Here is a 20,098-nt window from a genome sequence, read left to right on the forward strand (position 1 = left end):
TTTTTTTTTTTTTTTTTTTTTTTTTTTTTTTTTTTTTTTTTTTTTTTTTTTTTTTTTTGTGGTGTTGGGAACTGAACCCAGGGCCTTGTGCATGTGAGGCAAGCACTCTACCAACTGAGCTATATCCCCAGCCCTCATCCATTTTTATTTCAAATACTTGTTCTGTTTCATTCTTTTCCTTTCTGGTATTCCACCCAATTTACCATCTGAAATTATCTCAAAATTCTTAGATGTAATGTTCTGGTTTTTTTCTTTGCATTTCACATTGTGAAGTTTCTACTGAGCAATCTAAGTATACTAATATTTCCTTGGCCATGTCTAGACTGTTTGATAAGCCCATCAAAAGCATGTCTGATTTAGGTTAGTTTTTCTAACTTTTTAAAAAATATTTTTCTATTTGTAGATGGAAACAATGCTTTTATTTTATTTATTTTTATGTGATGCTGAGGATTGAACCCAGTGCTTCACACGTGCTAGTCAAGTGCTCTGCCACTGAGCCACAACCCCAGCTCTGTAGCATTAACTTTTGATTACTTTTAAGAGTTTCCATCTCTCTGCTTATATTACCCATCTATTCTTGCATGTTTTCTACTTCATTTATTAAAGCCTGTAACATCTTAATCATAAGTATTTAAGATTTTATGTCTGACAGTTCCAACATATTTGTCATATTTGAATTTGATTCTAATAATTGCTTTGACTCTTCAGAGTGTGTTTTTCTCAGCATGACTTGTGAATTTTTGTTGGAAGAGGGACATAATATGTCATGTAAAGGAAACTGAAGTAAATAAACCTTCATTAACTTCATAACTGAAGTTAATCTAAGAGTTGGGCTGTATTTAATGTTAGCTATTACTATAGGTACCAGAGATTTCAAATTCCTCTAGGATCCTTGTTTTTTTCTCCTTTTTCACTTCTTACTTCATTAACTACTCCTCCTTAGGGAGTATACACCTTATAGTTGTAATCCACAGTTATTGTACTGGGGTGCTGCTGGTGTGGAAGTATAGTGTGGGGGAAGGGAATCATTCTTTAATCTTAAGATTAAATCTCAGCCTTTTAATTTGTCTGGATCCCTGAGCTGTAACCTTAATAAATGCTTATTTTCTGCTTTTATTTCTCTGAAGTGAGAGAAGGATATAAGGATATCCTTAGGAGGATATAAGAAGGATATAAGAGTAGGAGTATAAGAAATGTTCTTCCTCCAAGTACCAGAAGGCTCTGATAAAGGCTTTTTCCCTGAAAATGAGAGAATGTCCTAGACTTACTTTACAGAGGCGACTCTTCTCTTCCATGCTAGAGCCACTAGAGGTGCTTCTTGGCTTTTTATTGGGAGAACCTAGTAGGATGTATAGAGGTAAAGTTCATGAAAGGGTTGGAGCCCACCTGAGACTGCTGTTCCCAGGAGTTTCTCAGACTCAATTCAATCAATATTCAGCCTCAAGCAATTTGTTGAAACTATCATTTCAGTGTTCCTACTGTTGATTTATAGTTGTTAACTCTTGGCCCTGTTTTTATATATATACATACATATATACACACACACATACACACACACACACACAGTATCTTTATTTCATTTATTTAGTTTTTGTATGTGGTGCCAAGGATGGAATCCAGTGCCTCATGTATGCAAGGCAAGTGCTCAACCACTGAGCCACAGCCCTGGCCCTGGCCTTGTTCTTGATTTTCCTGTCTCTCCATATTTCAGGGTAGCAGTTTGTCTTGCAATCTCAATTTTCTGATTGGCCCATGTAAAGGCACTGATTTTCAATTTGTTCACCTTTTTCTTTCTCTAAGGATAGGAGTGATGAATTCTAATTTCTTTACAAATTAGAGGTGAAACCAGGAGTTTTATAAATGTCTTTAATATACGTTTTTTAAAATTTACACAATTTTCCCTTAGGTGTTGAAACAGCAGTGATTATCAGTCCCAACTACTATCTCCTATCTACTACCAGAAGACTTCCACCTCTCTCCATTGCCTTTTTCTCAACCAGGATTCTACTGGAGAGTTAGTTAATTTCTATAGAAAATTATTTAAATGATTATTTTCTCAGTTCTCCCTTGGATGACACATAGTTAATATCATTCTAGATGCATTAAAGACAAGTTATTTTATTATATATAATAGGTGAGGTAGCCACTTTAACCCTTAATATTTCAATGGATAATTCCTGGAAAGGTATATTTTCTCATATAACTGCAAAAGTTATCACATTCATTAATTCATAGGAAATTCAACCTAACTATTTTTGTCTAATCCATCAATTTCACAATTCTCAAGAATTTATTTTCCCCCCAAAGTAATTCTGCTCTGAATAATAAATTAATTCAGTTATACTCTTTTTCATCTATCTTTCAATTTAGAACAATTCTTTGGCCTCTCTTGGCTTTCATGCCATTGATATTTTTGAAATACCAGTTTTCTTTTTCTTTCTCTCTTTTTTTTTTTTTTGTGGTCCTGGAGATTAAACCCAGGGGCACTCTAACACTGAGCTGTAGCCCCAGCTCATGCCCCGCCCCCCATTTTTTAAATTGTAAGACATTGTTTTGCTAAGTATTCCAAGATAGCCTCAAATTTGCAGTCTTATCTCAGTCTTCCTAGTTGCTCACATTATAGGCATGTGCCAATGTGTCCGCATCCAGCCAGTTATGTAAGATCCTTGTTTAGCATCTGGGCAGCTATCCTAAGTAACAGCCATTATTTTCCTGCCCAAGGGTGTATTACCATTCCCTCATACAAGCCCTATCCTTAATCACCCACATCGGGACCCACCAGGCTCTAATCTCTGAGCCTGCCCCATAAAAGCCCCAGAACTCAATCCTGTGTTGCCCCTCTCCACTATGGAGGGATGTGCCTTTATTTGTCAGCTCTGACAAATAAACTCTCTCATGTGTATCTCTGCCTGGTCTCCATCATGCTCTCCCTTCTCCTGGTTCCTTGATGTTTCTGATTTTGGCTTCATTTGATGTTATCTCATAATTAAACTGAAGTTTCTGATCCCAGCATGATACTGAATCTTTCTCATAGGCAACTTTGATAATGCAAAGTATTGTCAAGTTCTTTGTGTGTGCTTCTGGGGATTAAACCCAGGGGCTGTCTACCTCTGAGCAACATCCCCTACCCTTTTAAAGTTGTTGTTTTGGGGTTTTGTTTTGTTTTTTGTGGCCCCAGGATGCAGTCCTCCTGCTTCAGCCTCCCTGGTTGCTGGGATTGCAGGAGTGCCCCTTATACCCAGCTTGTTTTCTATAATAAAGTTGCTATGAGTCCGCTGGAAACTGGAGTAGGGTGTACTGCAGGACCATGCAAATACCTTTTTTTAAAAAATATTTTTTAATTGTAGTTGGACACAATACCTTTATTTTATTTATTTATTTTTATGTGGTGCTGAGGATCAAACCCTGGGCCTTGCATGTGCTAGGTGAGTACTCTACTGCTGAGCCACAACCTCAGCCCCATGCAAATATCTTGTTGCTCATCAAATTCCTGATTTATTTTCCATTGATGATTCTTGCTCAATCTTTACTATGACAATTGCAAAATGGTTCTCTAATTTTATCACTCATCCCATGTATTATCAGTATCCTACATATGGAAATTCCTCAATTTTCTCCATTAATCTAGTCAGCTTTCCTATCTTATTAATATGAACTCTCAGTTCCTCTTTTTACAATACTACCCTTAATTATTTTGATGTGCAAATAGTCCGAGGTTTGGCCAGGAGGAATCTCTTCAACCTAGCTCCTGTGTTCTTTCAACATGCCTCCATCATTTTGTTTTGAATACCTTCTTGCTTTCTGATAACATTAAGATGTGCCAGGCTAATCTTAATCCTTTTTGCCCCCTAGAGATCAGTCATTTCTCCAAAAATCTCTGGTTCCTTTTAGTGGGGAATGGTATTAGAAAACAAGGTATAAATGCTAGATATATCAATTGTTGTCAGGGTAAATCTGAGTCTAGTCCTGTGTTGTCCAGTTGGATAACCATTAACCACATGTGGTTATGTAAATTTAATTAATAAAAATAAATAAAGAGCTGGGGATATAGCTCAGTGGGTAGAGTGCTTGCCTTCCATGTGCTAAGGCCCTGGATTCAAAGCCCGGCACCACCAAAAAAAAAAAAAAAAAAAAAAAAGAAGTAGGGCACCATGGCACACCGTAATCCTAGTGGCTAAGAATGTAAGCAACTCAGTGAGACCATGTCTCTAAATAAAATACAAAATAGGGCTGGGAATGTGGCTCATTGGTCAAATGCCTCTGAGTTCAATCCCTGGTACAATAAATAAGTACGTAAATAATTCAGTTCCTTAATTGCATGACTTATGTTTCATGTGCTGATAACAACATGTATCTAGCAGATACCATACTGGCCAGCATAAATGTATATAGAACATTGCAATCATTATAGAAAGTTCTCCTGGATATCACTGTTCTAGATCCTTGAAGTAGGCAAATCTAGGAAACACACAAAGCAAGAGTTCCTACTCTCCATTGTTCTTTGAAATCTTCCTATGTTCCAATAAATAATTTTATGTATTAAACAATTATTTATTGAGCACACACTATCAGACAGGTACTATTCAAGGCCCTGTGGATTCACCAATAAAGAGACATTGTCTGTTCTCTTAAAAACTTACAATTAAATGAGAAGTCAAAAATAAATGGTATAATAAAATCCAACACAATGAGGTTAAAACTGGGTATTAACTGTATATATCCTATACTGGGGATATCAATTTGGGGGATATGCTAAGGGTAGGAACACTTGCTATTCTCTATCAGATTTTTCATCTGTGTTCCACTTAGGCATTTTCTTTCCCACATACCCTTTCAAAACTCTGCTCATCTTTCAAAGTCCAACTTTTTAATATATTTCTTGGTACCTCTAACCAGATAAACCTCCAAACATATTATCTTGCCAGGCATGGTTGCACACACCTGTAATCCCAGTGACTCAGGAGGCTAAGGCAGCAGGATTGCTAGTTTGAGGCCAGCCTTGGCAATTTAGTGAGATCCTGTCTTAAAATAAAAACGTAAAAGGGTTGGGGATATAACTCATTGGTAGGGCACACTTGGGTTTCATCCCTGGTACTTCAAGGGAAAACAAAGTCTACTATCTCTTACTGATTTCAGGCATACCAAGTCTAGCCTTATCTTTGTTCTTATCAATATAATGGGTAAGAACATGGGCTTTGAAGTCAGATTTAATTGCTTGCTAGCTGTGTGACTTTACATGTAAGTTACTTAATTTTCCTGAACCTAAATTTTTGCATGTGAAGGTGGGATTAATAGTACCTCATAGTTAAATACATTTGATGATTAAAACTCAGCATAGTGATGGGAATGCGGTAAACTATGTACGTTGCTAGGAAAAATAAATAACCCTACAACTTGTTTCTTCCTTTGTTTGCTTATAGTTTTAAAATTGATCACACTTTCCCAGGCCAAAAATATTTTACATGATCATAGCACACATTAATTATTTTAATGACTTCTGGCAAACCACCTAAATTATTTATGCAGCTTTCTTCCAGTCAGAATATAATAGCATATTTATAGGTAAAGTACTTTAGACAATTCTATTTATGACTATCAAATCACAAAAATCACATTTCAAAAACGTTACTTATCTGTTGTTTGCAGCAACTTTATATAAAAACATTTAATAATATGATTTAATATGCAAAAACTTGAAATAAAACAATTATTTAAAAATATTTTCAGGTTGGTAAAGTCTGATAATATCTCATTTACTAATGGTAAAAAAGATGTCTTTTAATAAAATCAATTTTTCTGAATCCACATTCCTATTTATAATTGGAGCTTAGTAAAACAAAGCTTAAAATTCATTCCTAATGAAATGGCACATCTTTATTGTTATGCAAATATATTTAAAATAGTTAATGAAATAATAATCAGAACTAATACTAAATGACAGCATCAAGGAGAATTTCTTTCTTTGATATGTTATTAAGAAATCTATGCCTAGCATGCACAAGGCTCTAAGTTCTATCCCCAAGACCAAAAAATAAAAAGGAAGAGAGCAATGGTGAAAGGAAGGAAGATAGGGATAGTGGAAGAGAGGGAATAAATCTGAAAGAGTAGGGGAAAGAAAGCAGGTCACACCACAAGAACTAGAGACAGCTTATTTCGTCCTTGACAGCCTAGTTAGAGGAGCACTAAATGAACTGCTTCATCATTTTTTTATAGATAAAAAGATGTGATTTTTCAAATGAATACTTTTAATAAAGCATATTTTTTATTACATAAAGTATAAGCATGAAAATCTAAAATTCTAGTGCTAACTTTCCAGAGGAAGGAAAAAAATGGTCACCAGGATTAACAAATACCAATCCTAAAAAGGAGATCAATATCATTTCTGCCAAAGTAACTCACAGATGTGCTCTTTTCTTTATCTGAACAAATTTTCCTAAGATGAATATGTAAGTACATTTCTCTTTTCATATTGCCCTTACTAAATACATTTTAATTTTCTTTCAAGTTAGTTTAAGCAAAATAAAAACAGGGTTTTTTTTTTTGTTTTTTAACAGGGGCAGGGGTCAGGATCTGGGCCTAATTGTAATAAGCATATAATCCTGGCTACTGAGGAGGCTGAGTCAGGAGGATCAGAAGTTTAAGGTGGTCTCTGACAACCTAGAAAGACCCTGTCTCAAAATAAATAAATTAAGGGAATATAGCTCAGTGGTAAAGCACCCCTAGGTAATTTCCCAATATCACAAAAACTAAATTCAGGGGCATCCAGGATTGGGGGTGTGGGTGGGCTGGGGTACAGCTCAGTGACAGGCAGGACACATGTAAGAGCACTGGGTACAATCCCCAACACTAAAATAACAACAATGACAAAACCTAGAGATGTGAGAAATTTCAGAGTATACTGCTATGTTTAAACAATTACCACTCATATTATCAATATCTATCATGCCATTTATAAGTTTTCTACATGTTATTATTTTAAATATCTATGTACAATCCACATCCCCTTGTGGGTGAAATATACTTGACAGCTGAAATCTTTGCTCATGTTTTTGTTTTTTTTCCCAAAGGTGGCCTTACCTGTGGAGTCCAATAAAAAGTGGGGCTCAATCTGTAGAGTTTTCGTTTGTGGAAACTCTGAAGTGGCCTTGTTCGGGCTGCTGTACTCATGATAGCCAAGGATGGAGATTTCAATCTTGTCCTGTCTTTTCTCCTTTTCTTACTGTGCTTCTGATTAAGTAACCAGCTACTGGAGGAAGAGAGCTCATCTAAATTCTCTGAAGCACTGAAATGTCATGAAATAATTGGAGGGGGTGGGTAGTAAGAAGGGAAATAAAACAAAACAAACAAAAAGACAAAGAAAACTAAATGTAAATTGCCTTGGTCCATTATGATAGAAGAGCATTAATTTTAGCCAATTTTGTAGTAATAGTGAAAAAATTATATCAATTGGGCAATTTTACATATTCAAATTGTAAAAATAATTTCTACTTCTATCTTCTCCTGCAAAACAAATACTGCCAAAGTTAGAAAATACAAGTTCTATAGTATTATATCAATGCTTTTATACATCAATAATCCACACATTGTACAGAGCTGTAACTATTTACATAAAAAATATTTTTTATATGTTCTATATGTGAACCTGCTATATGGGATCCTGCTAATCAACATATATATTCTAAAAATGCTATTTGGTTCAAGTAGAATTGGTAGAGGGTAAACATAAGACATAGTTTTTCTATAGCAGTATTACTTGTTTTGAATAATTTATGATTGATATAAAATATTCTATTAGACTATGGGTAAATGACAAAATTCAAAAATGCTTTACATAGTAATGGGAAACCAGAAATAAGGGTGCCTTCATGGTTTGTGTTAGTGAAACAAAAAATTACATAGGATTAAAGGCTTAAAACCTGCTAAATTCTCATCACTGCATCATTAGTGGCTCTGAAATAAGCACTGTATACTATTTCAGTGAATCCTGAAACACAGCTGTAATCCTACTATATTTTAGGAATTCTTAAAAAATTCTGATGATACAGGTCAGGCACAGTGGCTCACACCTGTAATCCCAGCAACTTAAGAGGCTAAGGCAAGAAGATCACAAATTTAAGGACAGCCTTGCCAACTTGGCCAGACCCTGTCTCAAATAATAAAATAAAAAGGGTTGGGGATGTAGCTCAGAGATATAACACTCCTCGGTTCCATCTCCAGAACCAAAAAAAAATAAGAAGAATGAAATGATCATGCAAGTTACCATGAAAATAAGCATATTAACTTCATAATTACTTTTTAATATTAATTAACATTTAGGTATTTAACTTCATTCAAACTAGTACATTACATATAAAGTAAGCCTTTTGGGTGCTACTGAAAGGATAAAAGAAATTGAAGTTAAAATGTAAAGGACCAGGTTTTGTAAAGTTTCCAAGCTGCACTCAGAGCCTGAAATTCCTGTGGCAGTTAAGACAATTCCCGGAACTGCCTGTTAGATGTGTGTCGAAATCTTCCCCTGACCACTTAGTTACTAAATCACCCCTTCCCAGAAACCATGCAGCTCAGCACGTACACATCTCAGGGCTTCAACCAATCAGTTTAAATACATACCTATCTTAGTACTAACCAATCACCCCCACCCGACCTGTTCCCGCCAATGAATGTGCTAATCATGTTTTAGAGTTGTTATTTGATTTTCCCACGGTATATGATGATTTGCTAAAGGAGGCTATGACGTATGTAAAGCCCCTGCCCTCTCTAAAGAATGTATATAAACTCTGCTCAAGTGGTTCTCGGGGCTCTTTGTTCTCTGCTCTTCTGAAGTGAGCTCTGAGCCCCAGCATGCTGGACCCCCAATAAACCCTTTGCTGTTGCATGAGAAGGTCTCTTGGTGGTCTTTTCCTCCAACGTTCGCCCGACCTTTTCAATGACAAGGATAAAATTAAAGACTTTATGATCACCAAGACAGCACTACAAATAATACTCATAGATAAAGTTTACAAAGAGGAACCCAAAAACAAATCCCAAAGCTGCTAAATAGAAGAAGATCAACAGAAGAATAATTCAATTATGAGAATCAAAGCAGATTTAAAAATAGCAAAAAATCAAAATGGCTGGAAACCAGAAACAAATATCCACATTAACACTGAATATAAATGGTCTCAACCCCCAAATTCAAAGACATAGATTAGCAGATGTTATGGTTTAGATATAAGGTGTCCCCAAAAGCTCATGTGTGAGAGGGTTATGAGCATCTTACTCTCATTAGTAAATTAATCCCCTGGTATGGATTAACTGGGTGATAAATATAAGCAAACAGGGTGTGACTAGAGCAGTTGGGTCATTGGGGGTCAAACCTTTGGAGTATATATTTTGTCAGCTGAGATTCCAGAGCTCTCTCACTCTCTCTGTCTCTCTCATTCTGCTTCCTGGTACCATGTCCTTTACCTCACTCTTCTGCAATGTTCTATCTCCCTCCTAGTACAGAGCAATGGAGTCAGCCATCTATGAACTGGAACCTCTGAAACCATGAGCCGCCAAATAAACTTTTCCTACTTTAATTGTTCTTTTCAGGTCTTTTGCTCACAGCAGCAAGAAAGCTGACTCAAACAGAAGAACAGATGAAAACATGAGATCCAACTATATGCTGTTGGCAAGAGACCCATCTCCTAGGTTACATTTACATTTAACACAGGTTAAATGTAAAAAGGAATTTTTTTCATGCAAATAGAGTCTAAAAACAAACAGGAGTAGCTATCTCATATGACAAAGAAGATTTCAAGCAAAGATGAATCAGAAGGGTGGGGGCTGTAGCACAGCAATACCATGGCTACATGTGAAGTACTGCTTTCAATCCTTAGCACCACATAAATAAACAAATAAATAATATATATTGTGTCCATCTACAACTAAAAAAATATCTTTTTTAATGAAACAGAAGAGACAAAATGTACCTCTACATCCTAGTAAAGGGAACAATCCAACAAGAACATATAGTAAATATATATGGCCCAAATATCAGTGCACACAATTACATTAAAAATAATATACTCCTTGACATTAAATCTCCAATAAATCCCAATAAAATACTGGGTGATTTCAATACACCCTTATCACCAACAGATAGGTCATCAAAACTTAAAAATCAGTATAGATATTTCCAACCTAAATAATGCTATAAATCAAATGGACCTAGTAGACATACACAGAATATTTCACCCCCAAAACAGCTGAATTTACCTTCTTCTCAGCAGTTCATGGAAACCCTTCCAAAACAGACCATATTCTAGGTCACAATGTAAGTCCTAGCAAATACAAAAACAAAACAAAAAATCCTGATATAATCCCATGCACACTATCAGATCATAATGGAATGAAACTTGAAATCAACAGCAAGAAAAATAATAGAAACTACAAAAACACATGAAGATTGAACAATACTCTTTCAAATAAAGAATTTATTAAAGAAGAAATGAGAGAAGAAATCAAATTCTTTGAAACAAATGAGAACAGAGATATAACATCAAAATCTTTGGGACAATATGAAAACAGTTCTTTTTTATTTTTATTTTTAGTTGTCAATGAAATTTTTATTTATTTATATGCAGTGCTGAGAATTGAACCCAGTGTCTCACACATGCTTTACCACTGAGCCATAATCCCAGCCCATGAAATCAGTTCTAGGGAAAATTTATAGCATTGAGTGCCCCCATCATAAAAAATAGAAACCCCAAATAAACAAGTTTATGCTGTACCTCGAGGACTTAGAAAAAGAACAAACTAATTCCAAATAAAATCAGAGACCAAATTAATGAAATTGAGAATAAAAAATAAAAACAACATACAGGATCAATGCAATGAAGGGTTTGTTCTTTGAAAAGAAAATTAAGATTGATAAACCCTTAGCCAAACTAACCAGAAGAAAAGAGAAAGAAGACCTAAATCAACAAAATTAAAGATGAAAAAGGAGAGATTACTATAGACACTTCTGAAATCTAGAGGATCACTAGAAATTACATTGAAATTTTATATCCCAATAAACTGCAAAATTTAGAAGACACAAATTTTTAGACACAGATGATATGCCCAAATTGAACCTAAGTAGACATACACAGAATAAGATATAGAAAATCTAAGTACAGCAATATCAAGTAATAAAATTGAAACAGCAATTAAAAACCTTTCAACAAAGAAAAGCCCAGGACCAGAAGGATTCTCAACTGAGTCACCAGACCTTTAAAAAAGAACGAACATGGTCTTTCTCAAATTATTCCATGAAACTGAAAGAGAAGGAACACTTCCAAATATATTCTATGAAACCAGTATAACCCTGTCATCAAAACCAGACAAAGACACATCAAGGAAAGGAAATACAGAGCAATATACCTGATAACATCAATATCCCTAATACAAAAATTCTTAATAAAATATTAGCAAACCACATTCAAAAACTCATCAAGAAAATAAAACAGCATGACCAAGTTGGTTTCATGCCTGGGATGAAAGATTGGTTCAACATATGAAAATCAACAAATCTAATTCACCATTCAAACAGAATTAAGACAAGAATCATGTGATCATCTCACAGATACAGAAAAGGCCTTTGATAAAATCCAACACCCATTCATATTAAAAATGCTAGAGAAGCTAGGGATAAAAGGAAATTACTTCAATATTATAGAGGCAATCTATGACAAACCCAAAACCAATGTCATACTGAATAGAGAAAAATTGAAAGCATTTCCTCTAAAATAAGAAACAAGGCAAGGATGTCCACTCTTACCACTTCTATTTAATATAGTTCTGAAAACACTATCCAGAGAAATCAGGCAAGAGAAATAAATTAAAGGGATATAAATAGGAAAAAAAAAAAAGAAAGCAAACTATCTGTTTGCTGATGACATCATCTTATATCTAGAAGATCTAAAAAAAGTCCACCAGAAGACTTCTAGACGGATAAATGAATTCAGCCTAGGAACAAGATACAAGATCAAGGCACACAAATCTGTTTTCCTATACTTCAATAGTGATGCTGCTAAAGAAGAAATCAGAAAACCATCCCATTCACAATAATCTCAATAAATAAATAAATACAATACATTACAGTATAATACTTGGGAAATAATCTAAACAAGGAAGCAAAATATCTCTACAATGAAAATTACAGAAAATTGAAAATAAAAATTGCAGAAGACCTTAGAAGATGGAAAGACTTCCCATGTTCATAGGTATGCTTGATTAATATTGTCAAAATGGCTATACACATACACCAAAAGCAATATCCACCATTCAATGCAATCCTCGTTAAAAGAACATTAACATTCTTCATAGACTTAGAAAAATCAATCCTTAAGTTAATTTGGAAGAATAAGAGATGCAGAATAGCCAAAGCAATACTATGATGAGTGATACAGGAGGCATCACAATACCTGAAATTATACTACAGAGCTATACTAACAAAAACATCATGATATCAGCATCAAAATAGGCATGAAGACCAATGGAACAGAATAGAAGACATAAAGACAAACCCACATACATACAAATGTCTGATACCTGACAAAGGTGCCAAAAAATATTTGAGAAAAGATAGTCTTTTAAGCGCATTGTACTGACTAAACTGGAGCATCACATGTAGAAGAATGAAACTGGATCCCTATCTCTCACCCTCCACATGAGTCAAAACAAAACGGATCCCACACTTAAGAATTATATCAGAAATATTGCAACTGCTAGAAGGAAATAAAGGGTCAGCACTTCATCATACTGGTGCTGGCACTGACTTCCTCAACAAGACCCCTAAACCTCAAGAATCAATAAGTGGATGTTGTAATATTAAAAAAAAACTCTTCACAGCAAAGGAAATGATTAAGAGAATGAAGAGGGAGCCTACAGAATGGGAGAAAATCTTTGCCAGTTCCTTCTCTGACAGTGAGTTAATATATAGAATATATAAAGAACTCAAACAAACTTAACACGAGGAAAAAAAAAAAAAGCCAACAATCATCCAATGAATAAGTGGGTAAAAGAACTAAACAGGCATTTCTCAAAAGAAGAAAGAAAAATGGCCAAAATTATATGGAAAAATGTTAACACCTCTAACAATCAGGAAAATGCAAATCAAAACTACAGTATGATTTAATCTCACTCTAGTTACAAAGCCAATTATCAACCACACAAACAATAATAAATGCTGGCAAGGATGTTGGGGGGAAAGTACATTTGTACATTGCTGGTGAGTCTACAAACTAGTACAACCATTTTGGAAAGCAATATAGAGACTGCTGATAAAACTGGAATGGAACCACCAAATGATCCAACTAACCCACTCTTTGGTATTTATCCAAAAGAACTAAAATCAGCATACTCTAGCAATATAGCCACCTTAATGTTTATAGCAACACAATTCACATGTGAAATGAAATAAGTTCCATGCATATATGAATTTGTCAAGATGAACACAACTACTATGTATAAATATAACACTCTAATAAAAAAAGACAGCATCATCACACAACATTCTTTTAAAAATGGAAAAAAGGAGAAGAAACAGGAGGAAAGAACATTTTAGTAATGGAGAAGACTTAGTATTCCCACTAAGTTTGAGGTTTAACTATAAAACCACAAAATCTGAGGATATAATGGTACAGCCAAATATTGTCATATAATCATTATGAAAACAATTATCAATAATAATGGACAAATAAATGGACTTTTTAAAATAGCAAGATTACAAGTGGAGTAGTATCTGGTAAGACAATAAGTTGCCCCCACCCCCCACCTTTATCTTTCTATCTGGAAGCTAAAGAATACAATTTCCCAAGTGATAGCCTCCATCTTTTGTGTTGTAGGCACATGACATAAATTCTTTGAAAATGAATTAAATAATTGAAGATTTCCACTGCTAACTTCCTAATCCAAGCTATGCTGGTTGGTCTCCCCTCACCTAGAACCCTCCTATACCAGTTTTTCTTAAAACTAACTTGATCCTGGCATACACTTCTCTTCCCAACTCCCACACTGCTTAAAATTTTTCCTATTCCCACTGCCCCTGAAAGACTTATATTTTAAAACGCCCTAATAGATCTCACCCCTGCTATAGTATGCTCTCTTGCCCCATCCTGTATCACATGCTTCCTTGCAACATGTTCCAATCACATTATCTCCTTTCATTTAAAATACTAACATTCTTTATAGTACAAGACCTATGTATATATTATTTTTGCTTCCTGGAACTTATCTTCCTTTACCTCCATAATTTCTAATAATCATTTGGCACAGTTCCAGTCAGTTCCTCAGGGAAGTCTTTCAACCTGTGAATAGTATCCTTTCAAAGACCAGGTCAGATCTTATGATTTCTGAGATGTGAGCACTATCAACCTTTCCTTCATATCATTTTTCATGGTGATAATTTTATTTTTATTTCTATGATTATCTGATTAATGTCTACTTTTCTCTCTAGATTCTTGGATAGTACAAAGGTTATGTCTATTTTGTTTACCCCTGTATATGAAGTTCTTGATACTGTGCCTTGCATACTGCAGATGCTCAATAATTACACATTGAATGAATGGAGAAATGCATATGATATGTTGTCAAGTTTGTAATTATAGTACATGCATAATACATCCTATACCAATTAGTTTGGTATTTGAATATTGAATATTTTAGCCTAAAAGCCAAATAAAGCTGTAAACAGAAGGCTACAAGAGAGATTTTAAAAAGGTAAGAAACATGTTTATATATTAAAAAAGATAATGTATTATAGTGCCTTGAATTCCATTCTAAATCCCTACACTTTGGTTTACCAAAGTTATTTTTTGATAGTAAAATATGATGATATATTATGTGTCATCAATTTATGTTTTGATTTGTAAAAGAGCAAGACATGAGAATCAAGCTTAAAATATTTTTTAATTTTTAAAAACAAAATGATGAAAAGCTTTATCAAATCATAAAGTTATGTGTTCCCATTTTATTAACACAGTTTCATTTCTCAGATATTTGTTTAAAGATTTTCTGAAATTATGAGTTATTATAATTCTAGAAATCTTAGCAATTAAGATATTTATGGATGACAACAGACAGCTATAGTAAAATCATGTGAAATTTTGTTTTACTTTGTTTTTTGGTGGTGGTAGGAATGGGTCACAAGGCCTTGCATATACTAAAAAACTGCTCTACAATTGAGAAATATCCATGACTCCTTCAATGTATTCCTGTACTCTGATTAGGAACCTAAGGTCTAGGAATAAGTCAATTAATATTTTCCTAAATGTTTTTGATAAATCACTACAAAGATGAATGTTCTACAAATGTTATGTACTTAAAATTTTAATAACTAAAACAACCTAAGGATATGAGAATATGGGGACATATAGTAGCTAACTTCTTGGTATAATCTTGATGGTGCTGTTAATGGCAGATGGATGTGGAGAAATAGTCTAATCTATTTTAAAAAATAAACCACATGAAAGCTATCTAAAATTACTCATGGCAAATTATTCAACTATTTAATAATATTTCACCTAAGACAAGTTGTATTTTTAGAAGGATTGGGATAAACCTTAAAAATGCTCTTCTCAAATACTTTTAGTAAATAACAAGATTTTGAGTCTAGTTACAAATTTAAAATGCTAGAAGCATAAAAGCATAGCAAAGAGTTCATGAAGTTACTTCTTTTATGTCTCAGTATAAATAACAGATAATCCATAAAGATTATTTTTCACAGTATTTTATATACTCTCCGAAATTTCCTCCTAAATTTTTTTTTGGGGGGAGGGTGGGGGCAGGGGAGCCCAGGGCAGGGGAACCCAGGGCATGCTACCACTTAACTCCATTCCTAGCCATTTCTACTTTTTTTGAGACAAGGTCTTGGTAAATTGGCCTCGAACTTGTGATTCTCCTGTTTCATCCTCTTGCCTTATCTTATTGCCTCCAGAGTCACTAGGATTACAGGCATGTGCCACCATATTGGGTTCTTTATATATTTTTACTAAATTAAAACTTGGAAAATTTTTTCATAAAGCATGTATATACAAGTTCTTGTATTTTTATATATTGTTTCTTTAGGGTGGATAACTTTTTTTAATTAAAAAAAGGAAACATTTTAGATGAACATGAAAATCCACTGGTACACACCTGTCTACTTGCTTCCTTAGCTACGGTAAATTCTAAGAGAAGATAAAAAGCAGTCAGGAAGGAGAAGGCAAAATAATTAAATAGGCAATTTATAGTTATTTTTTTTCTTATTTTGAATGTCTAAAAAACACAGAACCCTATTATTGAGAAAGAAGGTTACATATTCCATTTTTAATGTTTTAATGCTCATTTTGTAAGGATGCATTTCTAGAGCAATCAGAAATACTACATCATTGTAGATGACTGCTTTGAAATATTTAACAATATATGATAAAAAATGCCTTTGGAATTTTGGACACTAAGACATGTATTAAGCCACATTCAATGTTCACTGTCATTCATAGAAAAATAAGAACCATAACAGTCTAAACCACCAGTATCCTTAAGATACACTCAAAAGACAGTACTTGAGGTAAGAAGGTCATAACGTATTACCCTCATGTACCAGAACAATGACTATTTTAAGAGCTATGAAAGACAGGCCAATATAAGAACATACTACAATAACAAATCTCATTCCTCCTTTCCTGCCCCTATATGACCCATGTATGCAGCTCTTTGCCTTAAAATACACTGTGTATCCAAGGAAATTAAGTTTAAGGAAGTGCAGAAAATAATATTCAACATAAAATTTTAAAGTGTTGTGTTAACCCAGTGGTTTTTTTTTTTAACATTTCACCCATATTAACACTGTTTACATATTAAACACACTTAGGAAAAAGCAGAAATAAACATTAGCAAAGAGAAATGGAATGTGCCTTCTCAAGGAGATTATGATAACCTTCGAATTCCACCCCCCAAATATATGCAGACACCCACACTTGCTGCATTGGGTTGAATAGTGTTTCCCTAATGTTCAGTTCTATCTAAACCTCCACAATCAGAACTTAAGTTATAAATAGAGTCTTCACCTATATTACTGGTTAAGATGAAGACACACTGAATGTCATGAATCCCTAAATCCAATCACACAGAAACAGGGAGACAGGGAGAGGCAGAGTTTGGAATTATGTGTTTATATTCCAGAAGCAAAAGGCAAGGGCTTCCTGAAACTAACAGAAGCTAGGAAGAGGTAAGAAAGTATTCTTCCCTAGAAACTTCACAGGAAGCATCAGGTACTAGCCTGATACCTTGATTTTTAACTTCCAGCCTCTAGAACTATAAAAGAATGCTATTTTAAGCCATATAGTTGGTGGTAATTTTTTATAGCATCCCTAGGAAATTAATACATCCATAAACATGCACACCTAAGAATCAGATTTTGAATGCCTTGGGATCTCTATTTAAAGTCCTAATTTTTTAATTATTTGGAATTCTTTCATGAATTCAACTTGTTTCAACCTATAGTAGCTTAAGAAGACAGCAAATTTTCCCCACTTTCCTACTGCCCCAAATCCTTCCAATAGTTGAATTTACTACCACTTTTTTTCCCTTGATATGAACACATCACATACTCTGATATCCAAATGGCATTCAGGACGGCAGTAAACAAATCTTTAAAAAGCAAATGTAAAACAAGGACCTGACTTGTCTTCCAACTGACAAAAATAAACCCTCTCAAATGACCAAAAGATCAAGATTCAGATATCCATTACCTAGTAGAGAGAAAATAGGGCCTGAACCATTTCTCCACTCTGGTATTAAAGTAAAGGAACTACACCCCTTTCTCCAAAATATAAGTCTCTTCAACTTCAGCAATAAGAAAGTACTGAAGTACATTGTAAAAATATATTCTACATTAGATACAGTGCAGACCCGCTGTAATCCCATCAATTTGGAAGCTGAGGCAGGAGGACAGCAAGTTCAAGGCCAGCTTCAATCACTTAGGAACCACCCTAAGCAATTTGGCAAGACACTGTCTCAAAATTTAAAAAATAATTTTAAAAAAATGGCTGAAGATGTGTCTTATTGGTTAAGTGTCCCTGTGTTTAATCCCCAGTACCAAAAAATAAAAATAAATAATAAATAAATAAGATAGGCTCTAAAAACTTAAGTTATGCCTTAATAATCACTAAAATTGAAAGAATGTTATGTTTAAGATATAATGTCCACTAAGATATAAAACTATTAATACATCTCAACTATGAAAATAATATCTAAAAAAGGTGACATAAATATACCCTAAGCGATATAAATGATTTCTTTTTAGTAATTTCAAATTTTCCAGTTTTCATAGGGAAAAAAATGCTATTTTTATAATAAAACAAAAAGTATTATTTTAAAAATATACTCTTGTTTTGTATCAGAATCTCTAGGGCATTTTAAAAATAGTTTCTGAGAATAAAAAAGAGTGAGGAGACATAATAACCAACATAATTTATGTATTTTGTTTGGATTCTAATAAATTAAAGATAAAAGATGATTCTGAGGACAATTATAGAAAATTAAATGTGGCTAGAGCATTACATGATAGTAAACAAATTATGATAAATAGTATTAAATGTGATAATAAAGTAGTAGATGTTTTTAAAAAGGCTCATCAAGTGAATATACAAAACTCTTCACAGTTACAACAATAATCACTAAAATTTGCTTTACAAGATTCCTAGGGTGAAAAAAGCCATGTCAGGAAGAGAAATCACTGAAAAGAGTTTGCAAAATCTTGAGAATTGTTAAATCTGGGAATAGGTAGATTAATTTTACTATGCTTTATACTTGTCTAAATATTTCCATAATAAAAACTAGAGAGAAAAAGAAACTGATTATTACAGTGCTACTTGCACTCTCACCTCTATCTCTTATCTTCAAGTGGGACTTTTAAAAGGCAAAGAAATCAGGAAGCAACTATGATAGCCATACTTTTCTACATGATAATTGAAACTCAGTATGTCAGACATTTCTATTTGATTTGGGTCATTCCCAGAATAATTAAAATTTTTCATTTTAAGGAAAATTTGGAAATATAAAAAATTGGAAAAAAATAAAAGCTAAAGTATTTTTCAAAATCCTACCTTCTTAGCAGAAGCTTGATTTAAAATCTTGATTTATATCCTTCAAATATATTTCTAAGAAATGACTCTAAGGTCCTTGCTTAGCATCTGGCGGCCATCTTAAGGGACAGCTGCCATTTTAAGAAAAATTTCCCTTTCCTGTCCAAGTGGTGAGAAGGGCTCACCACTCCCTCATACCAACCCAACCCTTCACCACCTGCATTCTTTCCCTCTCAGAGGCCTGTCACCACTCCCTCATACCAACCCCACCCTTAACCACCTGTATCAGGACCTACCCAGCTTTGATCCCTGATCCTGGCCCATAAAAGTCTCAAACCCCAACCATGTTTCGCCTTTCTCCATCTATGGAGAGATGTGCCTTTATTTGTCAGCTCTGACAAATAAACTCGTATCTCTACCTGATTTCTGTCTTTCATTTCTTGCTTACCCGCTTTCCTTTCAATCACATTGTACTATAATATTGGAACCTGAATTTTCCTACTTAATATTCCAAAATAAACATGTTCCCATTTGATTACAAATATTCTATCCACATAATTTGTTAACAGTTACATGATATTTCATCCAGTGGTTGAACCACAATTTATTAAAACATTTCCCACAAATAATATTATGTTTTAAACATACATTATTAGAGCTAAGACGGGAAAGTAAGAATTTTACCAAAAATAAAATTACTACTGGCATTACTTTAAAAACACAGCCAGGGAAGTTTCATTTCCCTACTGATGTCATATATTGAGCTAATATAATAATTAATGTCATTCATAGGAATCCAAATTACATTGAAAACATTGGAATATATTCCTAGCAAAACCATTTGTTTTAATAATTGAGAAGTGACTATTAAAACTATTCTAAGGGTAAAAGAATCGCTTTATATGTGATTAGTCTGACAGTTTAACTGTAGTTTTTCTATTATGATATCCAATTAGACTGGTTGCATTTCATGTGAGATAATTACCATTAGTGAAAATAAATAGTATGGCAATGATTCATTGGAATTT

General features: G+C 33.9%; 1 protein-coding gene across 8 annotated transcripts in view; it reads right to left on the bottom strand.

Annotated features, from left to right (window-relative positions):
- Positions 1-20,098, bottom strand: part of Kansl1l (KAT8 regulatory NSL complex subunit 1 like) — a 141,330-nt gene that overhangs the window by 45,423 nt on the left and 75,809 nt on the right. For 7 of the 8 annotated variants that reach the window (XM_048808472.1, XM_048808467.1, XM_048808473.1 and 4 more), the window contains one exon: positions 7,078-7,282. In XM_048808472.1, coding sequence (XP_048664429.1) covers positions 7,078-7,282 — 205 coding nt within the window. The remainder of the gene's footprint in view (positions 1-7,077; positions 7,283-20,098) is intronic. The other variant, XM_048808471.1, reaches the window with a different exon arrangement.

The sequence above is a fragment of the Marmota marmota genome, unplaced genomic scaffold, assembly GCF_001458135.2.
Source record: "Marmota marmota marmota unplaced genomic scaffold, marMar, whole genome shotgun sequence".
NCBI classification, from domain to species: Eukaryota; Metazoa; Chordata; class Mammalia; order Rodentia; family Sciuridae; genus Marmota; species Marmota marmota.